We start from the raw sequence: 24,525 nt of genomic DNA, 5'->3' as shown, positions 1-24,525 counted from the left end.
CCACAAAGTCATCGCAGAGCTTAAAGTTCTCATTCTGTGTAAAATCAGTCATGTGTCAAAGTTGTCTATCCAGGTTTTTGTTGATCTTGCTGGCATAGAAATGAAAGGTCATGGAATGAAGACTCAGTTGTGTCTTGTCATAATGGTTCATCAAAGATAACTGTAATATGTTTCAGTATTATGAGAAGGGAAGCTGCTATTCACCATATAGAGGAGATGCTGAGTCGCAGAAAGGCACAACAAAAAGACTCGCACAATTACAGCTTTCGGCCATTAAGGCCTTTCTCAACAAGACACACACACACACACACACACACACACACACACACACACGACTGCAGTCTCGTCAACAAGACACACACACACACACACACACACACACACACACACAAACACACACACACACACACACACACACACACACGAGACTGCAGTCTCAGGCAACTTGAAACTACACTGCGAGCAGCAGCGCCATGTTTTGTGTGTGTGTGTGGGGGGGGGGGGGGGTGTATGTGTGTCAATTTTTGATGAAGGCCTTAATGGCCCAAAGCTATAATTGTGAGAATCTTTTTGTTGTGCCTAGCTGCTACTCAGCATCTCCACTATATGGTGAATAGCAACTTTCCTTCTCATAATATTGATATTCCATCTCGGATTTTCCATAATATATTTCATTTATTTGATTGTCAGGTGAGTGCAAAACAGACATATTAAAATGCTGAATGGAAAATAACATAAGTTTCTCAGTGGAGGAAAGGCCATTACATCTGAAGCAACAGAATTGTGTAGTTTATAATCCTTATATTACTCAGAGTGAAGAAGACTCTGATTTTCTTAATAGACATTAACAGTTCCAGTTCCAGTATACCTCTAGTGTCAGTAATGCTCCATCTCGAATGACCTTGCTATCAATGGAATTCCAATCATAAAAGATGGAAAAATGAAAGAAATGGTTTAGAAATAGTATCACCAGAACTGTTGATGTCTAGTTTCAACACCAAACAGTAGATTAAGAATTTGTTTTTCTTACTCAATGACATAATTTTTGTGTTTGATACTCATTCATAAGTCATAGGTGTATAAATAAAAAACAGTGTATTAAATCTTCATGTGGAACAGCACCAACCTAGATATAATCACTATGATCTGTCAAGCTTCAGTATCTACTTGTTTCTGGACACTCTGTCTCTACTGACTATTGAATCTGAAAGTTTCCAACACTGAACTCTGAATTTTCTGTAGGTAATGTTGTGTGGTTAGATGAAGCATCTGCTGCAAGAGCTCTCCACAGTCTTTCTAAACAAATACAAGGACTTGAAGCATTTCATGCAAAAGCTGACCCATATAGGAAAGAGGAAAAGAGACAGGCAGCAAACAAGGAGAGTGATAAAAATGATGATATTGTTGTTTTGGACCAAATTCGCTCTCAAGATGGTGAAATAATCATGGTTGTGGATGAAGTTGATGCTGAATCTGATGTACATACTCCATCTGAAGATGTGAGAGTGAATACTGCTGTGAGTTACTATGTCATACTTAGCTATTAACTTTTTTTTAAAAAAAAATTGCTGGCATTTATATTAAAATTAATTTTCTGTAGCAAGTGTCATCAAATAATGAAGCAAAGGATACTGTTAATGCTGTTGACATCACAGTACCAATACCACCTGGCTTATGGCGAAAAGGTGCTGACTATCCTAAGGCTAAATGTATTCTGCTTCGATTTTCTACTAGAGCAGACAAGAAGTATAGGCATGCCGAAAAGTTAAGCGAATATTATAAAAAACATGGAAATCCCAACTATGGAGGTATGATTTTTTTTTTTTTCAAAGTGTGTGATGCAAACTTTTTTGTCTGTAAAAACATGTAAGTCTTGACTTTTCATAGGTGTGAAAGGTATTATAACAACTTCAAGAAAAAGACGTTTCCAGGCCATTGATATGAATGAAAAAAAGTTTGATGATGATCTGGGTGATTATTCAAGTGTTCGAGCTGATTTAGTTCAAGAAACTAACAGTAAGAATCCTTGGGGTGTGTTAGCGAAGAACTGGAGTACAATGGATAAAAGTTTGCTTAGAAGACCAAGTAAGTAAAGAATATGTAATATTTAAACGTGAACTACTTTCGTTGTGTGTAAAGCATCACCACGTGGCCTGTGAAAGAAGCACATACTTACTAATTACTGAACTATGAGAGAGGGAAAACAGTAGTACTGACAGGTACACAGACAGAGAAAATACATTGTGTCTCCCAAGTTTTTGGAATTATATATAGGTTTTTCATTGGAAGAAAAGGCAGGCAGAAATATGAATTGATATAGGCTCTGTTAAAGGGAAAAAGGTATAATAAAAAAAAAAAGTAGATGGCAAAGCAACCTGAAAATAAGTATTTTGCGCCTATCAGTTTTCCTATTTTTAAGTGTAAATCTCAAATTGTATTTGTTTGGTCTGTTGTGTATCTGTCAGTCAAGATGCACTTTTTCTTACTGTAGTGTCTCATGTATTATCAATACATTTTAATTAATTTACATATGATCATTTGATGATTGAAGGAAGTGAATTACACCACTTTTGAAGGAAACTTATTGCTCTGAATTTCTGCCTAGTAATGTGATGGCAGTGAATGTGTGGTGAGAATGAGGCCTCAAGCGATTGCTGTACTCTTTCCTTAACTCTTTCTCTTTCCTGTGCTGCAATCCTTTTTCCTTACTTGGTCTGTAAGATGGATTCCTTGTTGATTCCAGTCTCACGGGGACCGCATGCAACAATTCATGTAGCACTGTGAGTTTTATTCTCTGTAATGTCCATCTACCATCAGATATGGAGCTGATATATCAAGAGATAGTTAACATTGTTTGTCAACCCTTGCCTTTCCCAGTAATGGTTGATTTCAGTGCCCACAAATCATTGTGGGACAGTGCTATGACTTTTGATCAAGTCATTCTAGCAAAATAAGTAATCACAGATTCTGACTTAGACGTATTCAACAGTATCACTCCAATTCATTTTAGTGTGGTAAAGGGAACGTGTCCAGCTATCCGTCTCTTGATCTGTAGCTCCAGCTACATCCCCTCAATCCAATAAAGAGCCCATGATGGCCTCTGTGAGAGTGGTCATTTCCTGATCGTCATGACACTTCCACACCATTACCTGGCAGAGTACCCACCACAGTGGGATCTCAAGAAAGCCAATTGGTATACTTTCAACACTGCCTTTCCATCTTATACTGTTCCACAAGGCAATATTGACTACATACTACAGGTTACAACTACATGTGAGATGCTTACTCCTTATTCATGTCTATTATGGCTGAGTTTTCTCTAAAACCAGCTGTGTTGATGTAACCACAGTGCTTGGACCAGTGTGTATGCCTCACAGGGTAGAGTTGACGTCTCGCTCACAAAGATCATGCCCCTGAAGACCAAAATGGGACTGTGTGCCTACTGGTATATGTCCTATCAAAATTACCACACTTGTCATTAAAAATCTTCACACTCAATCAGTTCTAATTACATGAAAAGGATTCGAAAGGAGACCCTACCTTCATAGAACAGAAAGGTTTGTCACAAGTACAAGACACCGTTATAACATTTCTACATGTATGTGTTGATGGTCACACTTATTTGGGCTTGTTATTACTTTCCTTAGGTAACCATTGCTTCTGCCAATCTTTGCTAATGACTCACCTTTAATGTTGATAAGTCCATGATCCTGCCCACAAACACTGCAATATTTAATGGATTTATTGAACTTCACAGCACACAGCCTTCTATCATTCAGCCATGTTTGACATTCATCCACGACACCCCACTACTCATTGCGTTTTGCACCACCTGTAATGGTTTGTCCCAAGCTGAGCGTCTTGATCACTGAGGGATTTCCCTGAAAGCAGTGCTGCTACACTAGACTGCTACATGTAAGGTGCAGATATTGATACTCAAAGAGTAACTACACTCCTAGAAATTGAAATAAGAACACCATGAATTCATTGTCCCAGGAAGGGGAAACTTTATTGACACATTCCTGGGGTCAGATACATCACATGATCACACTGACAGAACCACAGGCACATAGACACAGGCAACAGAGCATGCACAATGTCGGCACTAGTACAGTGTATATCCACCTTTCGCAGCAATGCAGGCTGCTATTCTCCCATGGAGACAATCGTAGAGATGCTGGATGTAGTCCTGTGGAACGGCTTGCCATGCCATTTCCACCTGGCGCCTCAGTTGGACCAGCGTTCGTGCTGGACGTGCAGACCGCGTGAGACGACGCTTCATCCAGTCCCAAACATGCTCAATGGGGGACAGATCCGGAGATCTTGCTGGCCAGGGTAGTTGACTTACACCTTCTAGAGCACGTTGGGTGGCACGGGATACATGCGGATGTGCATTGTCCTGTTGGAACAGCAAGTTCCCTTGCCGGTCTAGGAATGGTAGAACGATGGGTTCGATGACGGTTTGGATGTACCGTGCACTATTCAGTGTCCCCTCGACGATCACCAGTGGTGTACGGCCAGTGTAGGAGATCGCTCCCCACACCATGATGCCGGGTGTTGGCCCTGTGTGCCTCGGTCGTATGCAGTCCTGATTGTGGCGCTCACCAGCACAGCGCCAAACACGCATACGACCATCATTGGCACCAAGGCAGAAGCGACTCTCATCGCTGAAGACGACACGTCTCCATTCGTCCCTCCATTCACGCCTGTCGCGACACCACTGGAGGCGGGCTGCACGATGTTGGGGCGTGAGCGGAAGACGGCGTAACGGTGTGCGGGACCGTAGCCCAGCTTCATGGAGACAGTTGCGAATGGTCCTCGCTGATACCCCAGGAGCAACAGTGTCCCTAATTTGCTGGGAAGTGGCGGTGCGCTCCCCTACGGCACTGCGTAGGATCCTACGGTCTTGGCGTGCATCCGTGCGTCGCTGCGGTCCGGTCCTAGGTCGACGGGCACGTGCACCTTCCGCCGACCACTGGCGACAACATCGATGTACTGTGGAGACCTCACGCCCCACGTGTTGAGCAATTCGGCGTTACGTCCACCCGGCCTCCCGCATGCCCACTATACGCCTTCGCTCAAAGTCCGTCAACTGCACATACGGTTCACGTCCACGCTGTCGCGGCATGCTACCAGTGTTAAAGACTGCGATGGAGCTCCGTATGCCACGGCAAACTGGCTGACACTGACGGCGGCGGTGCACAAATGCTGCGCAGCTAGCGCCATTCGACGGCCAACACCGCGGTTCCTGGTGTGTCCGCTGTGCCGTGCGTGTGATCATTGCTTGTACAGCCCTCTCGCAGTGTCCGGAGCAAGTATGGTGGGTCTGACACACCGGTGTCAATGTGTTCTTTTTTCCATTTCCAGGAGTGTATATCCGCAACCTTACATATCACAATACTAAAAGCAGCAAAATTAACAATCCCCTTTTCCTTGGGAACATCTTACCAGAAATCTGTCCCATGCGGTACACACATCAAACCACCAAGGCCATCTAAGCTTGCAGGCAGGTGCTCCTAAGCATTGCCAATCTGACTTTAAAAGGCTGTGCGCTCAACTACACTATCTCACAAAATACCAACCAGTTGAAGGAATGTTAACCCATTAGCGACGGAATTAATTTTTTCGTGATTTTTTAAAAAAAAAATTGTGTTGTTATGTCTGTAAAAGGCATAAATTACACAACAGAGTTGTTTCGACGAAAGTCATTACCGCCATTAGCAAGGTATTTGATGTTGCCATATGGCAACACTAGGCGTTTTCACTACCTAAATTTATACGGATTAAAACTTCAACTAAAATAAGTAGGTTATTGAAATTTCTTACTACATATACAAATTTTGTGCAAATTTATTATTCAGTCTTCATTACACAATTGATACTTTATAACACAGAACAATTAATAATCAAAAATCAAATATCAAATCTTGAACTCAGAATTATTTTACATGAAACGGAATAAAACAGTCAATACACAATCCCACATTACACTTTGAGCACATTGTTCTCACAATAGATTTACAGTCCTTGTGTGCACACCTTTTTTTCTTCTTTCCTTGTGAGTGCTGGATGAGGTGGTCAGTCTTATCAAACCTAATTTAATCAGATATGCGGCTGTCGGAACATGCCCTTGTGTGCAGATGCTCTCCCGGCTCCTTTTGGTAAAGCTTGGTGCCTTTGCAAGTACACTGTTGCTACTTCCCTCTTGAAATCAAGCTGAGAAATAATTTGGTTTTTTGCTTTATTATACAAAATCTAACTGTTTTGTATGACGAAATCTAACATCCATGCAAAGAGACACCAGTACCATTTCTTGCTTCTTATTGCAATGCAATAGCATGCTAGATTCTGATCCATCTGATCAGTATCTCCCATATATGTATTATATTTGGCTACCAGTTTTGGTCTGGGAATAATTATATTTCGCTTTTTTAGTTGCGAGAATCTCTTGGCTTGGCCAACTTCTTGTGCACCACATGAAGAAGATATCATTGTGACAATTGAGTTGTCCAGCCACCGCACGTACAATAATCCATCATTCTTCTCTATTGCTGTCTCAAAATATCCCCGATCTTTCTTGGAAAATAATTTTGGGGCTCAACAAACACATCACCTTCAATATCGTCATTATAAAGAATCTCCAGCGCCTCAGCAAGCAAGAAACCTCTTCTAAAACAAAAAAGAGAAAATTCGTCCTTTTACTGAGTACAAGCGCCTAGCATTGCCATATGGCAACACCGACGTTCAAACGGCCTAAATGAATGTAGTTTATTTCACAGCAAGCAGTAACCTCCAAAGAATATATATTTGAGTATTTAAAGCACAACCATACTAAAAAACCAAATTATATATCGTAAGTTACTGTGTAAAACATACTTACTTGAACTTATACTCTATTTTTCTTCATCATTCAGCAGACGACGACTTCCAACACTGCCTAAGCCGCAGAATTTAAATGTATTGTTAAAACTGTTGTTTTGTAGTGATCTTTACAGTCTTGCGGAATGGAATCCAGTGCTGCCAACACTCTCGCTTCGTTGATGTCTTGGTGATTAAAATTTTTGTGTTAACAATGATGCTGTTTCTAGTGGATGTGTTGTTGTTGATGTGGGTATCTTATCTTCTCTGATAAAGGAAGTGGCGAAATGTAAACAATGTGATGATGTAGGCTGTCTGGAAATAACTGAACAACACAGTAACAGAAGGGCTTAGTGTCAAAATTAGTTGTTCTGTGTAGATCCTGCAATAAATTTGCCTCGAAAATAACTGTGAATATTGTGCATTATTCATATGATGTGACTTTGAAGTTAATGTATTCAGTGCATGCAATAGGAAAAGGAAAAAAAGGCTGCTCAAACATTTTGTGGTTTGAAGTACCTTCCTCCTCCTTCTCCTCCTCCTCCCAGTAGGTTCAGCAAGTACATAAAAATGCTTTCAGGTGCCTTGACTGTTGTGTCTAAAGCATCTGTGAAATGTGTAGTAGAAGAAACTGTAAATATTAGTGGAGCCAGGGACATTGCTCCTTGAATGATGTTGTAAGTGCTACTTCTCTAGAGAGTGGAAAAGTTGTTGATGTTGAGTACTTATCTAAGTACTGCCACTCGTGCCATGGTAACACTCAAGGACATATTGAACATCAGTGTTCTAAGAATTATGATGTTTACAGTGGAGGTATGGAGCTCTAAAAATATTACGGAGGTTGGTGCCCGTTTATAACATTAGATATACCAAGTACCTAGGTGATGGAGACTCTAAAGCTTTCAATAAAATTAATGAGTTCAACGTTTATGGTGATACTGTGGTAACAAAACTGGAGTGTTATGGACATGTGCAAAAGAGGATGGGTGCTAGATTGAGGAAGCTACAAAGGGAAATGAAAGGAAAGTTGCTATCTGATGGAAAATCTTTGACTGGTTGAGGCAGATTGACAGAGACTGAAATAAACCTCTTTCAGAGTTATTATGGACTGGCCATTAGACGAACCGCACCTCTGAATGATGTTACAGCAATGGAAAAGCTGTATGGGCCACCTACTTTCATAAGCTGTCCACAGATGAACACTCTGTTCATGGACTTTGCCCTAAAGGAGCAGATTCTTCGCGTGGTTACCAAAAAGCAAATGAAAGTGGTCAAATATACCATCATAAGCATTCTCATCCTGAGCTTGCTAGGAATGAAATAAAACCAATTTTTAGATACCTGAGTGACCCTGTATTGCTTAGTAAATGGCTTCATGGGGCACTTAGAATACAAATAAAAGTTTCAACCATTGCATATTGGAAAGACTATCCAAGAATGTTTTTGTAGGACTAAATACAATAAAAGTTGGTGTACTAGATGCAGTGATATGTTTCAATGATGGAATGATAGGAAGGTTGGAAGTCCTGAAAAATTTAGGCATAAAATGAGGCTCTAATATGGAAGATGTGACAGGCAACGGATGCATGAAGCTGAAAGATTTGCTCTTCAAGTTACGTAAAAAGCAAGAAGTGCTAAAAGGAATGCCAAGAGGAGGCTGGAAGATGAAGAAATGCTGCAGGATGAAGCCTGTGCTTCAGGAATGTTTTGAGGCACAGTTTAATTGGACTCATATCTTCATTCGCAATTCCTGCAAGTTGTATTTTTCGGAATTCAGGTACAAATATTTCATATAGTTTATAAAGCATTGCTCTATTTTTCTTTCTCTAACTTGCCATAGTCCATACTTATGTAGTAGACCTGAGCTTTATTGAAGAATCAACTAATTATAGAAAAAATAACATTTTTAGTAGGAAAAAAAATATAAAAATTAAAATGTAAGGCATGATGTTTTTTATCCTTATAATATACATAATAGGTGAAATTAAATAGGTCTAGTGCCTCAGCCATCATGTCATGCATATCTGGTAAAAATTTTGTCTCCTTCAAATGTATAACATTGGATTAAATGGTATCTCAATTTGAGGAAGCATTTTGGAAAAAAAAATGCATCAGTTTCTTTGTAATATTTTTAATAACCCTAAGCAGGTTCAATAATATCCAAAATACTTCTAATTTGTTTCGAAAGTGTGCTGCATTACATACTATCGACAAAAAATCTGTAAAACATATACATTATAAACAGTGCCTGAAAGAAATAGATGTTGATTTTTACATAATATTGAGACGGAAAAGTACCTTGTATCCTTAAAGTTAGAAAGTAATGCTGTAATTGCCACAAAAATGTAAATTTACAATTGCTAAAATAATCTCTATGTTATTGTGAGAATGGCACTGCTGAAATTATGTAATCTTTATGTAGGCCTACATTTTTTTAAATAAATCCACTTACAGTGTGCAGATGCTGTCGCATGGAACTAATTTTATGATGTTGATCACAGCATGTAACTTATGTCAGCTAGTAAATTTGGTTATGGAATAGGAGAAGTAGGTCACAGATCAGTCTTGTAAGCTCCCACTATCGTGTTCTTCATTAGCAATCAAACAGTTTACAATTGTTATTGAAAATGTGAGCCCCTGAATAATGCATACCTCTTTGGAACAAATGAAATTCCTGTAGACTCAAGTTATTCCTAATCTGTATTGCTTAACTAGTACTTGTAATGCAAGTTGTTGGTTGGAAAAATGCATAGATTACACATGATTAATTTCATTAAAGAGTAAATATACTGTGAAGCAGAAGGTATAGACTCAGTTATTTACATTCCTCAATTTTTTATTTAAACTTATGTGTCTCATTGTCATAATTCTAAAATGACAGTACATGTAATTGTAAATATTCCCCTTGAGGAATACTGGAAGCTTAGTTTTGAAATTTTAATTTATCACAATAGCTCTTGGCTGCTTTACTCTCTCATTCATTTCAGTTTTTTTCCCCATCAAGTAGCCTTCAGCTGCCCTAAGTAAACTTTTTATCTTGTTGCAACTGATTTTCAGACCTACTCATAAGATGCAGTTAAATAATTTTTATGGTTTTTTACTTGTCACTTTTGTATCCCTCTCACTGAATGTAAACATTGGAGTGATCATGCTTATCTTGTTTATTTAATAAAATTGCAGCCAAATAGCCACATACAGTTACTTTGCTTAACATTTTACATTTACACTTTTGCACATTCATATATAGATTTCGGGTCGACAGAAGCGTCCGATCCCATGCGTCGGCTTTGACCCGTGACGTAAGGGTGCTGTCGTGTGTGACGTCATGACGGCGCGGAGTTTGGTTTGAGTGTGGCTGTCTCCAGTTCTGTTTTATCTTATTTTATTTACTTTTCTGATCTGTTCGTTCTATCTTGTGAGATTTTTTTTTTTAATTTAAAAACACTTATTACTTATTTTAATTATCTGTTTCCTCTAATTTCTGTTTTAGTTTATTATATTTATCTTTCTGATCTGTTCGTTCTATCCCGTGAGATTTTTTTTAAAAAAAAGACAAAAAACGCTAATCAGCTACTGAAGCATCTTTATCTTCTATGGGTTGCAGGGGTTACGACCCCTGGGGAGGTGGGTGGGTGGGTATTCATGCATGGCTGTCTTCACTTACACGTTGTAGCTACGCAAGGCGTCTAAATTTGTTTATATTTAGTTTGCCCCCCACCCAAAACACACCATTTCCCGCGCTTGTCCCGTTAGTGTCATTAGGCTTCTTGTGGAAAGTGTGTGTGTTTGTTTTTGTTTCTGCCATATTTGTGACGTCATGGGTCAAAGCAGACGGGCGGGATCGGACGCTTCCGTATTTCCTAGATTTCACTCTTTTACTGCAAAGCTCTATGTGATATCATTCACAGGTTTCATTATACAGTTCACACACACATTTTGTGGTTAGGTCATGATAATTTTTGTTTCTGCAAATTAGATGATGAAAGCCGTGAATAGATAATCTAGTTAGTACCTGTTGCAGTTCGAAGTTTGGTGCTGTCCATGAGCAGTTTGTCATTGCTTCGGTGCCATAGAGCTCCGGCCATACTTTTTCTTGTTTATCCTCCATGATCTTCAGTTGATTTCTGTGTGGCATCATATATCGAAGTTTGATGTCTTCAATTAGGAATGCCTCTCTCGCTAGCAGGTACTGTAGTCTAGATGATGCCTTTGAGAGACTAGTGCTCTTTTTAGATAAGTTGATTTTACATTTTCTAGTGTTTCTAGATTTTTTTCTGTCAGGTGATCCCATATAACCTCCATCCCGTAGGCCAGGATTGGCAAGATTCTTGTGTTGAATAATTTCATGGCAGTTTCTAGACTGAGTAATGTTTCTGATGTCTTGTATTGCTATTATTGCTTGGGTTGTGCTTTCTGTTGTATGTTTTGTGAAGCACTTGGCTGTTGGTTGCAATGTCACCCCTAGGTATTTAAAGTCTGATGAGATTTTTATTTTTTGCCCTCTGATGTTGATTTCTGCATTCTTGGGTGTTTTGCCTCTTTTTCTGAAAATCACCATTTCGGTCTTTGTTATGTTTATGTGTAGTTTGTGTTCACTGCACCATTTATCTATTTTCTCAATGATTTTCTGCAGCTTCTGCATATCTGTTGATCCTACGGCTGTGTCGTAAGCATATGCATATATCAGGTTACCTTCGATTCTGAAAGCTGGCGTATTCAATGGACTGTGGATGAAGCCCGACCAACAGGCATTACATGCATTGAGCAACAATAATAGTGCATGGAAAATGGCTAGCTTCTAGCTGAAAACTAGATCTGCCAATAAAATTTAAAAAGGATGACTGATTGCTGGAATTCTGTAATTTACAAGTAAATATGCATATATGTATACATATTCTTCATCTTCTCCAATTCGCAGTAATTCTTCAGTGGCATGAATGTACAGCAAAGGGCTCATTGGGTCACCCTCTAAGGTTCCATTCAATTGCAAAATGAGGTTTGGAAAAGAGAAGTTGTCTGATATTGTGATTAAGTTGTGTTCGAGGATTGACTTTATTATTCTTGCCCATACGCTATCTTCTCCCATTGTGTTTTCCAGTTTTCAGACTATGGAATCTCTTTCCATAGGTCAAAGGCTTTAGTAAAGTGTATGAACACTGTGTAGAACATTTGTTTCTTTTGTAGTGCTTCGTCGATGTTGTTTCGAAGAAGCCTGACAGCTATAAGTTTGATCTTCCAGATCTGAAGCCCATTTGTGGTTCTGGAAGGTGAGTGTCCACGAAGGCTTTGGTTTTTTGTGTAATTATCTTTGAAAACATCTTGAACTGAGTATTTTCTAGGGCTATGCCTCTGTACTTGTTTGTGCCCGTTGGTTGTAGAGAACTTTTATTATTAGTGTCTCCATTGGGTCAGAATTCTTCCAAGTTCCAGGCATTTGTTGAATAGTTTGATCCATATGTGTTGGAGAGCCTCTTTTGCATCTTTTATATGTTCATTAGAAAAAAAAAAAAGATGATGTGACTTACTTACCAAACGAAAGTGCTGGCAGGTCGATAGACACTCAAACATACAAACAAAATTCAAGCTTTCGCAACCAACAGTTGCTTCGTCAGGAAAGAGGGAAGGAGAGGGGAAGATGAAAGGATGTGGGTTTTAAGGGAGAGGGTAAGGAGTCATTCCAATCCCGGGAGCGGAAAGACTTACCGTAGGAGGAAAAAAGGACAGGTATACACTCGCACACACACACATTATCGGGACCTGCTGTTTTTTTGTTCTTCATGATTTTTATTATTTCTTTCACATCTTCTTCATTTAGAGGTCTTTTTCCTTTGTTTAATGGTCTTTGTCTTCTTTGGGGGTGTTTGGACTCCTCGTTTGTCCAGTATCTTACTGACGTGGTCTTCCCATTCCACCATGTTTATATTTGGTGTATGAATGTGTCTTCTTGGTCTTATTACTATGTATGGGTCTTCCGCTGCTTCATCTGCTTCGCTTACTCTCTTTCTGTGTTTTTTTCTTCCCCCCTCCCCCCCCCCCCCACCTCCCCCTCCCCTTCTGTGTATAGTTTGCATGTTTCCTCGTCGTGCTGCTTTCACTGTCTGTGGTGCGTTCTTAGAACAGTGTTTCTTTTGCTATAGCATTCAAAATCGGACCATCTTTTTGCTGTCCTTGTTTTTGAGTTTGTTTCTATCACTGAATTTTTTAGGAGGTCTTCTATTTTGTCTGTTGCTTTTTCAAGGTCTCCTTTCTCTATTAAAGTTTCTATTTATGTTATTTGTTCTTTTTGGTTTTTTATTTTTTCTTTATCTATTTTTTTTGTGTTATTTGGTGGGTCTTTCTTGCTGGTGGTGAGGTGGAGATATTTATTTTTATCCTCAATGGAATGTGCTTTCATATAGGAGTGATGGAGTCATGCCATATTGGTTGAATACTTCCTTTTATTTCTCCTCTTGTTAATGCGATACCAATGGTACTTTTTCCATTATGGCACATATATGTAGGTATTTGTCTGTTGTTCAGAAGGGTGAAACCGTCTTCTTCTAGGGTTTAAGTGACTAGTCTTGCTTTGTAGTGCTCTGTGTCTATTCTACAGTCGAGATCGCCTGCAATAATGGTGGGTTTGCTGTCGCATTGTTTGATAAGTATGACTATTTTGTCAATTATTTCTACTGCATTTGTGTACTGTTGGAAATAGGCTGCAATTATATTTATGTTTGATGCTTTTTCAAGGTCTCCTTTCTCTATTAAAGTTTCTTGTTTTATGATTTTTTTGGTGGTTGTCATGCAGGGTTTCAGTAGGATAGATATTCCTCCCATTGGTCGCCCACTTTCTCCTTTCTTTGCCGTTAGGTGAAAATTGTAGAAATCTTTATGTTGCCAGTTGTCTATCAGGAAAGTTTCTGTTAGAATTGCAAGATCCAAGTTTCGCAGAATGTCTGTTGGTGTTAGATTAAGAGCACTTTTTATTTTCCCTCTGTATTCCATAAGATGGCTTTTATTTATTGCTCTCCTTGTTTTCTTCTTGATTTAGTTGAGCTCTGCTCCCTCTTCCATTGATCTTCTTGGGAAATGAAATCAATGTACTTTTCTGTTTTCAGGCCAGAATTCTAGTTCTTGTGTAATTTGTAGATCTTAGAACGGAATGCCCTACTTTAAAAGCTTTTTTGTCGCCCAGTGTGTGCAGTTCTTCACATTCTAGTTGTCCTAGTATTCCGTTCTTGTTGAGGTATTTCACTACTGTGTCAGTTGTGCTGGTTCTCTTTAAGTTACTGATATATAGCCACGTTGTTTTTTTCTGCTGCTTGCATTTCTTTGTCTATTTTTTTTACACATTATGGTTTTATTAATACTCCGGTTTCTTCTCCTGGACTAGCTCCTTCCTATCACAGTACTCCAAGATGGTCCCTCTAGTTCATTAACCTCATTTCAGGTTTCATGATGTTGCTCCTGTGCATTGATTTGGACTTGTGCCTGATTTTGTTGCTGGGACAGAGGATTTATGTATATTGTCGTTCCCCATGGTTTGGCTCTGTTGTTATACGTAGTTTGTATGTTGTTTCCATCAGTTTTGGTTTTCTCTGGTTCTGAGTGACTTCCCTTTTCTAGAGTTTTCTTTATTTACTCCTGTATTAATATCCTTAGCTGGTTTTTTAGGAAATCTGTTACCTCCTCCGTTTTATGCTTCAATTCTCCCACTTGTGTTATTTTTGCCTTTTTTTGCTATTTTCCAGAGAGCTACTCAATCCGAAGATGTCTCTGTTGAAGTTCTTCTCAGATCCTGTAGATGCCTCTTCCGTCTGCCTCTGTCCGCTATGTGCTGTTTCCTGCATTGCTCCAATAGATGTCGCTAGTTGTCAGGCAGTGGAGCTGTCTTTTTCCTCACTCGTCTCTTCCTGTTGGCTGTTCATAACCTCTCTTGTAGGCTTCCTGTTCTCCTCCCCCTTTGCTTTTGTTTCGTTTTTCAAAGATTCTAAACATTGTCTTATTTCTCTCACCGCCTCTAGTAATTCGTTCTTCATTTCCTTCTTCTTATATCCTCCTCCTTTTGCCACTTTTCCGATGTTAATTAGAGCATTCTCAATACGTTACACTGCACTGTCTGCCATATTTTTATCATGCTTATCTGAAAAATAGCTACAAAATACATGTCCTGGACTGGAACTTGGACCAGAAATCTTGCCATTTGCAGGCAATGCTCTTATGAACTTAGCTAACGAGGCACGACTCTCAACACATCCTCACAACTTCAATTCTACCAGTAGCTGCCTCTTACCTTCGAAATTTCACATATATTTTTATTCATTTCTTCTGCGTACTTTGCAGGACTTTAGTGATACATACCATTCCTTGAATGAGAGGTATCATACCCTTAAATACATATGCCAGAGAAAAGATGTTCGTGACTGAGAGTAGTGTATAAGTGTTGAGCCCCTCACTGTTGGGAGATGTTTTAAATTGTACGGGCTGATACCAGAGCTAATGATCCAGTAACTGTGCAGAAGTGAATAGCAGTCAGAAGACCCTATCTGCTTAGGTGGAGTGGACGGTGCAGAAGAAAGAGCTCCATGAAATCTAAGAATGTGAACTGTCAAAGATAGTAAATGTATTGTAACTGTTGATTATTAAGTGGAATATCAGCTCTAGTATGTACACAGTATAGAGAGGCAGTATACGAGCTGGTAGCTGCCCTCATTTGTCATATATTGGCTTGTAATTTTGAAGATAATATAAGAAAGTGAATTGAATCTCGCTTCTTGTTTATGTGGTGCAGTGAATGGGAATGAGAAGTTAATTTTAAGCAGCTTTATGTGCAGCCTGTAAGCAGGTGAAGTCTGAGCCGAGATATGTGAAGAAGGCACATGGATTCAGGGCACATAACCTGACTAATGATACTTAACATTGACCAGATATTCAGTAAGCAACATTCATTGTATATAAAAGGAGTGTCCAGGTGGCAACTTAAAGTGTCTGGTGCATTAGGTGAAGTGTAACAAACCACCACGCAGCCCAAGCCAACCAGAAGCCCTTCAAGACTAACTCTCCTGGATGAAAGAAAATTTGAGCAGATTAATAAGTGCTTAATAATGAACCACACACTTGAAAAATCAGACATTTTGCAAATTGAGCTTAAAAGTTTGACTAAAAGTGCCACTCTGTAACTGAAAGTCTGTTGTGTGTTTGAGGACTTTTAAAAATAATCTGTTGTAGATTGATCCCTTTTTTTGTGAAGAATGGGATAAGTACTATTTGTGTAAGCTACTTCTCAGAGATTCTTCTGGAAAATATGTATATCTCTTATGATAATGTTCTGTATTCTGTCATAGGACCTTACGAGAGTGAATCTCCTCCCCCATCTCCAGATCCACCACCACGGCAAGTTCCTCCTCGACATCGGGAACAGAATGATTCTTCTGATAACAGCAGCAATGGTAATAATTCTCCTGACCGTGATGATGCAAGATGGACTCGACGTAGTAAGGTTAGTCCTTTTGTCACATTTATGCCCCATTTGAAACATGAAATGCATAAGATAAAGAGTAGTAAACACTAGAAACTTAGGAGCAATTTTGCGTACACAACATAGTCTAAATTATACAAAATATTTATATTTTCAACTGAAATTGAAGTTAAAATTGGCTCACTGAACCGCCTCGCCCATCATGTAATCAGACGCTATAACTTTCTTATTTCTGACTACATAAAGTAGCTGTTACAAGAAGCGTCAAATATGTTGCACTAGATATTAATAGTTTTGGCCCTGTATGTCTTTAATGTTGTGCTATCTGATACCCCGTGGAAGTTACAGTCATAGCTGAATCAGTACTATAGTTTCAAAGGAACCCATTAGCCTTAATTGCTTTATGGCACTACGACTTTTATTATGAGATTCACAGAGCACAGTACATTCTTGTGAAATCTTTGTGCAGCTGCCTTTTCAACCATTATCTTTGACAGAGAGATGCCACAGTGCAACGAGTTGCTCCAGGAAAAAATACTATTGTCATTTAACCACAATAACATGCAAAAATCCTTGGATTTTTAACTTAAAATTTATTTTGTGTCTGGCTGCTTATGTTAATCATGTTTAATGTTGTTGCTTGACATTAGGTTCATAGGTAAGTATTACTTTTTTCTCATTTGGGTCTTGTCTGTTATGATGTTAAAATTGCGCAATTGTGAAGGAACATACTCTGTCCACCAATAAATATCAACTTGTGTTGCAGGACCATGAATTTGTTTTTATTCATTAAAACTTGTATGCTTATTTGCATAATGTTGAGTCAATGAATAAGAAAGCTAATAATCTCACTACTCCACTAATAATTCCAATCTGTGTGTATTAACCATAAAAAACACAGACAGAAGGCTTTGCCTTCTAACCATCATCAAAAATGTCCAAGTATGATTCTATAAAATATTTTGTCAATTACACCCAAAAACTACATCTGGCTAGAGAATCGAAACATACTCCTTTTCATATCTTCCAGCATATCAGCAGAAATGTATAGAATATTCTAAATGTCAGCATTTTACCATGGCTGCCTTGGAGTTCATACCCTCAATAAAACTTATGTACTGTTAAAATTTCCTTGAGACATTTAAGTCTCATCTTTATCTACAATAATGATAGAAGCTGAAGAAATGATTTAAAATTTGTGTCACGGCCAGGACTTGAATCCGGGTCTCCTTGCTTACTGGGCAGGTGTGCAAGCAATTACACCCACTGCAGCAGTATAGATAACACAGCTGCACAGACTACCCTAGTCCAATGCCCTCCAAAACACAAACTTCAATAAGCTGAACATGTGAATTGAAGTTCATGTTTCACGTTGGGGAGCACATTGGACTAGGGTAGTCCTTGCAGCTGTGTTACCTGTACTGCTGCAGTGGTGTAATGGCTCGTACACCTGCCTAGTAACCAAGGAGACCTGGGTTCAAGTTCTGGCTGTGGCATAAATTATAATTCATTTCCTCAACTTCTATCATTATCGTAAAACTTATATAGGCCACAAGGCAGCGGTGCCTTAACGCATTATAATCATAATGCTAATCATGTCTCTCACTGTTTTTCACCCAAAGCTTTCTTGCACAATATCACTAGCTCTCAGGAGTACCTGTGATGCAGTTTCTCACTAGTAGGGTCGCAGGTGGGTCTGCAGTAGCCACATTTCTCTCAAGTGCTATATGGTGTATGCAACATAATAATTACAACCACTGTTAATACATACTATGTGATCAAAAGTATCCGGACTCCCCCAAAAACATATGTTTTTCATATTAGGTGCATTTTGCTGCCAGGTACTCCATATCAGCGACCTCAGTAGTCATTAGACATCGTGAGAAAGCAGAATGAGGCACTCCACGGAATTCACGGACTTTGAACGTGGTCAGGTGATTGGGTGTCACTTGTGTCATATGTCTGTACACGAGATTTCCACACTCCTAAACATCCCTATGTCCACTGTTTCTGATGTGATAGTGAAGTGGAAACATGAAGGGACATGTACAGTAGAGAAGTGTACAGGCCGACCTCGTCTGTTGACCGACAGAGACCGCCGACAGTTGAAGAGGATCATAATGTGTAATAGGCAGACATCTATCCAGACCATCACACAGGAATTCCAAACTGCATCAGGATCCACTGTAAGTACTATGACAGTTAAGCAGGAGGTGAGAAAACTTCTATTTCATTGTCGAGTGGCTGCTCATATGTCACACATCGTGCCGGTAAATGCCAAACGAAGCCTCACTTGGTGTGAGGAGCTTAAACATTGTTCGATTGAACAGTAGAAAAACGTTGTGTGGAGTGAAGAATCACAATACACAGTGTGGTAATCCAATGGCAGAATGTGGGTATGGCGAATACCTGGTGAATGTGCCGGCCGGAGTGGCCGTGCGGTTCTAGGCGCTACTGTCTGGAGCCGGGCGACCGCTAAGGTCGCAGGTTCGAATCCTGCCTCGGGCATGGATGTGTGTGATGTCCTTAGGTTAGTTAGGTTTAATTAGTTCTGAGTTCTAGGCGACTGATGACCTCAGCTGTTAAGTCGCATAGTGCTCAGAGCCATTTGAACCTGGTGAATGTCATCTGCTAGCGTGTGTAGTACCAGCAGTAAAATTCAGTGGTTTTATGGTGCGGTCTTGTTCTTCATGGATGGGGCTTGAACCCCTTGTTGTTTTGCGTGGCACTATAACAGCACAGGCCTACATTGATGTTTTAAGCACCTCCTTGCCTCCCACTGTTGAAGAGTGATTGGGAAATGGCAAATGCATCTTTCAACACGATCAAGCACCTGTTCATAATGCACATCCTATGCCGGAGTGATTACACGACAATAACATCCCTGTAATGGACTGGTCAGCACAGAGTCTTCATGTGAATCCTATAGAACATGTTTGGGATGTTTTGGAACGTCGACTTTGTACCAGGCCTCACTGACCGACATTGATACCTCTCCTCAGTGGAGCATTCCATGAAGAATAGACTGCCAGGGAACCTTCCAGCACCTGATTGAACATATGCCTGCGGGAGTGGAAGCTGTCATCAAGGCAAAGGGTGGGCCAACACCATATTGAATTCCAGCATTACCAATGGAGGATACCACGAACTTGTAAATTATTTTCAGCCAGGTGTCCAGATACTTTCGGTCACATAGTGTAGAAACGATAGACATTCAATAAGTAATGCAATACAGTTTTTTTCTGAAAACAAATTGGTTTTATTCAGGATTCCTGTACATCATGTTATTCCCCTACTCCTTTGGCTACAAAACCCTGTTTTTCAACATAATCTCTGTTCAATAGGACAGTCTCATGCCATTGTACTGGACATGCCTGTATGCTGCGTGACACCACTTTACTGGTTGACATTGGAGCCATCATTTGCTGCATCAATATCCTTCCCATCATCCACATACTGCTTCGTGCTGAGTGCATCTTTCATTGGACAAAACAGATGGAAGTTTGAATGTGTGAGATTTGGGCTGTAGGGTGGATGAGGAAGAACGATCCAATAAACTTGATTACTAATTGTCTGGAAAACCTGGAATTCTCAGGGAATTATGTTTTACCAAAAATCAGGGAAATATTGGGGAATTTCTGGAATTCCATAAAATCTTAGGGAATTCTGTGTTTTTAACCAAGTATTGGAATTTAATTTTGTTGAGTTCTGTAAATCACAAATTTTAAAATACATAAGATGAGCATCAACAAAAGCAAAACGAGGATAATGGAATGTAGTCAAATTAAATCGGGTGATGCTGCGGGAATTAGATTAGGAAATGAGACGCTTAAAGTAGTAAAGGAGTTTTGCTATTTAGGGAGTAAAATAACTGATGATGGTCGAAGTAGAGAGGATATAAAATGTATACTGGCAATGGCAAGGAAAGCGTTTCTGAAGAAGAGAAATTTGTTAACATCGAGTATAGATTTAAGTGTCAGGAAGTCGTTTCTGAAAGTATTTGTATGGAGTGTAGCCATGTATGGAAGTGAAACATGGACCATAAATAGTTTGGACAAGAAGAGAATAGAAGCTTTCGAAATGTGGTGCTACAGAAGAATGCTGAAGATAAGGTGGGTAGATCACGTAACTAATGAGGAGGTATTGAATAGAATTGGGGAGAAGAGGAGTTTGTGGCACAACTTGACTAGAAGAAGGGATTGGTTGGTAGGACATGTTTTGAGGCATCAAGGGATCACAAATTTAGCATTGGAGGGTAGCGTGGAGGGTAAAAATCGTAGGAGACCAAGAGATGAATACACTAAGCAGATTCAGAAGGATGTAGGTTGCAGTAGGTACTGGGAGATGAAGAAGCTTGCACAGGATAGAGTAGCATGGAGAGCTGCATCAAACCAGTCTCAGGACTGGAGACCACAACAACAACAACATAATATTTCAAAGTGTGTTAATAATATGAATATTATTCCGTACAAACTACTGATATTTAAAACTGCGGTCAAACAATGGGTTATTGCTTATGGCTATTACTCTCACCTGAGGGGAAAGAAAAGTCGTTATTGTGAGATGCCCCCTCCCCCACTGTTAATTTATCAGGAAAATATTGTGTAGTCATCTTGTTTTCCATACCTGGTAATCTCAGTGATTGGCTCCTCCCCCTCTCCCCCAGTTCGAGTAGCCACCCTAAACAAAGTTGTCTGAACTATTGTTGTGTAGGCAGGCTTGTGTGAGGCCTTCTGTTGCAGTGGAGAAAGAGAAGTTTGTTTGCATTTTTTGGCGACAAACACACTGAAGTCGTTTCTTCAATTTCCATAGGGTAGCACAATACACTTCAGAGTTCATCATTGCACCATGAGGGAGGATATCAAACAGAATAAATTCTTTAGAGTCCCAGATGACCAATGCCATGGCTTACTAGCTGAGGGTGCGGCTTTCAACTTTTTCTTTGTAGAAGAGGTGATATGGTACCACTCCATAGATTCCTGTATTTCTTTTCCAGTTCAAAGTGATGAATGCATGTTTCAACACCTGTGATGATGTTCGACAAAATATCATCACAGTCAGACTCATAAAGTGCAAGCAATTCTGTACAGATGGTCCTTCATTGCTCTTTGTGGTCTTCTGTTAGGTGGTGAGGAACCCAGAGGGCGCACACCTTTTAGTACCCCAACTGGTGGATGAGTGTGTCAGCACTACAACAGAGATGTCTAGTTGAGCAGTGAGGTGTTTGATTGTGAGAGTGTCTGCACGTTCCAACATAGCAGGAGTTACAGCTGTGTGCAGCCAGTCAGTATGCCGGGGATCAGACAGATTTGTGCGACCTTGTTGCAATAATGACAGATGCCTCACCCTCTCATAGACATTCTGCAAGTGTTTATGAATGTCTGTGATACTCTGGCTTTACACCAAAGAAACTCAATGACACATCTCTGCTTTGAACGCACGGCAATTTCAGACGCTATTTAGAAGGTTGTGTGTAGTACTGCCACTTACTGGAACTTCGTGAAAGTATAGGGGCTGAGGTGGGGATATTCCATAATTTGTCTAACTCTTCGATCAATTCTCCTACACCATTCCCCCTTCTTTTTTACACTGCATTTGTATGATATTGGCGGCTTTCTAGTATCATATAGTCATGTTTGTCTAATTGTGATCCAGTAATTTTGTTTTGATTGAATTTATCAGTCTTAAATATACCAAATATACTTAGAGAAAAACTGTATAATCATTGTAAAATCAAATGATGCAGAACACTTTTGTGCAGTCCATTGTCAGTGTTGTTATCCATAGTTGTGGATACCAGCGGTGAGAGTGAATCTGCACACTGCTGGGAAAAGTCTATAATTTGTGTTTCTAACAAAGCTGTCATGCAAATTGGCAATGGATGACCAAGCTTCACACGTTCTTGTAAAAGGGTTGTTGTACTTCCATGTAGTTTAGGGTACCCTAATAAAAGATGATATGCACCCCATTTTTTCTCCATAAGAACAGCAAGGTGTCTTTACAATGTGTAGCCTGTGAAAATATTTATGGAAACATCTGGATTTAATTTGGTTCTGGCTATTAGTGGTGAGTTGCCTAGATATTGAATTTTTATGTGATTTCGTGACGTAGAGGACCGACATGTGAGTCATTGCATTCTTCTTGCCTTTGTGTCCTGTTGTTTCCTCCCATACCTGTTGTCCATCTTCTACCATGCACCTGTGTAGGACATATTGAAGTCTGTAGTTGGGATTGCAGTGTAGATGGTATGTTCTGTCATAGCGGCTCTTCTGGCTAAGCGATCGACAGCTTAATTGCCAGTAATCCCAATCTGTTTGCATCCTCTTCTGTAACACCTCTCTTGTAATACCTCTTTACTGACACTAGCAGCTCATAACATTCAATTGTTGATAACCTCTCCTCCTCGAGCAGAAAAGTGTTGGCATGGTGAATTATCTCTTGCATTATTGTTAAGGAATTAAGTAAGTAAGCTTCTAGATGGATTAGAGAAGTTACTTTCCTGGTAATTAGGCCATTTGCAGTTTTAGTGCTGAAAGTCTCTGTTTCAACTCTTCTCCTCCCAAATGATGACATGTTCAATATGTAAAGCAGCTATTACGTATTCAATTTATTTATGGCTATCGGCCTCAAGTATGAGGGAGAACATACTTCATTGTTAAATAAAGCCATGCTCAAGTAACCATTGTTACATTGCCTTTTCATATTAATTTATCAAGGTACCATTTTTCACAGAAGCTGTATCTGGTCAAATATCAGTAAGTTCCAACAATGGAATTTACTAACCAACAATCACAACACTTTTTCTTCCATAAATACCATAAATAATTATGTGCACTTTTCAGGGAATAAACCAAAACATACATTACTTTTATCCTAGAAACCAATTTGATACCTACAACTCATAATCAGCTCTTTAGCAAATTCTTCAGACAGTTTGTGTACGATGCAGCTGCACGTAACCACTTCTTGTGGAACCCCAACGGCAACTTCCAGCCCGTGTATTGTGTGTGACCAGTAGCGCTTGGGCATTGTTGATTTTAACTGCAAGAGAATGTCCCTGCCGGGGAAGAATATGCAGTATTGTATTACTATGTCATAACATCAAAGATAGAAGCACACCTAACATCCCTTCAGTAGGTTTCTTTCAAAAAATACAAAAAAATGTTTTTAGAAAACTGAGAAAGTAAAAACTAAAACTTGTGGAAAATTCTGACCCAGCGACAAGGTCTACGAAATAAAAAATAACCACATACTAACCAGCAATGGCTCCCTCCTCCAGAGTTATTATACTGTAATTCAGTATGCAGATAACTAGAAAACAGTATACTGCTTGATACTTTATTTTGGTTCATTGCCTTCATCAGTACATGTCCTGAAGTTGTAGAAGGACAAACTTTGAGTAAACCATTATTGCTGTCTGTAGTTGTTGCTTGTAATACTATTTTTGGCAACTTTTTATAGCTGTTCAATACTTTACTGTTGCACATGTATTATAATATGTTATTTACTATCTGACACTTGTAGAAATGCGAGGTTGATAGCTGATTGTTTGCTCCAACATCGTTTAATAAACAGCTAACTGTCAACCTTGTATTTCTACAACTGTCAGATAGTAAAAAATGTGTTATAAGTGCAACAGCATATTATTGAACAGTTATAAAAATTTGCCGAAAATAGTATTACAGGTAACAACTACAGACAGCAATAATGGTTTACTCAAAGTTGATATATGTCCATTTACAACTTCCGGACACGTACTGATGAAGGCAATAAAGCTGAAATAAGCTTATATACCAAAATTAAATATCGAGTAGTATACAGTTTTCCAGTTCTCTGCATAATGCCCTACTGTGACATAATATATGCTGCAAGTCTCACAATAAAGAAACTTACATTACGATAGAAATATCAGACAAACTTCTCATTTTCTTGTCCCTACACTGAAAATTACAATTTGTGTACATTTGACATATACGTATATGTGATAAGTAGAGGGACAAATGTGGAAATCAAATTGGTTTTTTATCTAACCCAAATAGCAACAAAAATATAAAAATTTTGTACGCAGATGTTGCAGTAGTGAAATTAGTCAAAAGCTACTTGAGGCAGTTAAATAAAATCTCTCTTATATTGTTCATCCTAATCATTAACTTTTACTGTGGTTCAGGTGTTATATTACTATTCTAAAGGAATATCCACAAAAATCTGCA

General features: G+C 39.3%; 1 protein-coding gene across 1 annotated transcript in view; it reads left to right on the top strand.

The window, feature by feature from the left end:
• Window positions 1-24,525, top strand: part of LOC126251777 (nuclear cap-binding protein subunit 3-like) — an 84,693-nt gene that overhangs the window by 49,615 nt on the left and 10,553 nt on the right. Inside the window, exons 4-7 of the mRNA XM_049952403.1 lie at window positions 1,243-1,517; window positions 1,601-1,808; window positions 1,888-2,085; window positions 16,182-16,336. Of these exons, the coding sequence (XP_049808360.1) occupies window positions 1,243-1,517; window positions 1,601-1,808; window positions 1,888-2,085; window positions 16,182-16,336 (836 nt within the window). The remainder of the gene's footprint in view (window positions 1-1,242; window positions 1,518-1,600; window positions 1,809-1,887; window positions 2,086-16,181; window positions 16,337-24,525) is intronic.

Source organism: Schistocerca nitens, chromosome 1 (genome assembly GCF_023898315.1).
Source record: "Schistocerca nitens isolate TAMUIC-IGC-003100 chromosome 1, iqSchNite1.1, whole genome shotgun sequence".
Lineage (NCBI taxonomy): Eukaryota > Metazoa > Arthropoda > Insecta > Orthoptera > Acrididae > Schistocerca > Schistocerca nitens.
Note: the sequence above shows the minus strand (reverse complement) of the source record. Positions and strands in the feature narration are given on the sequence as shown.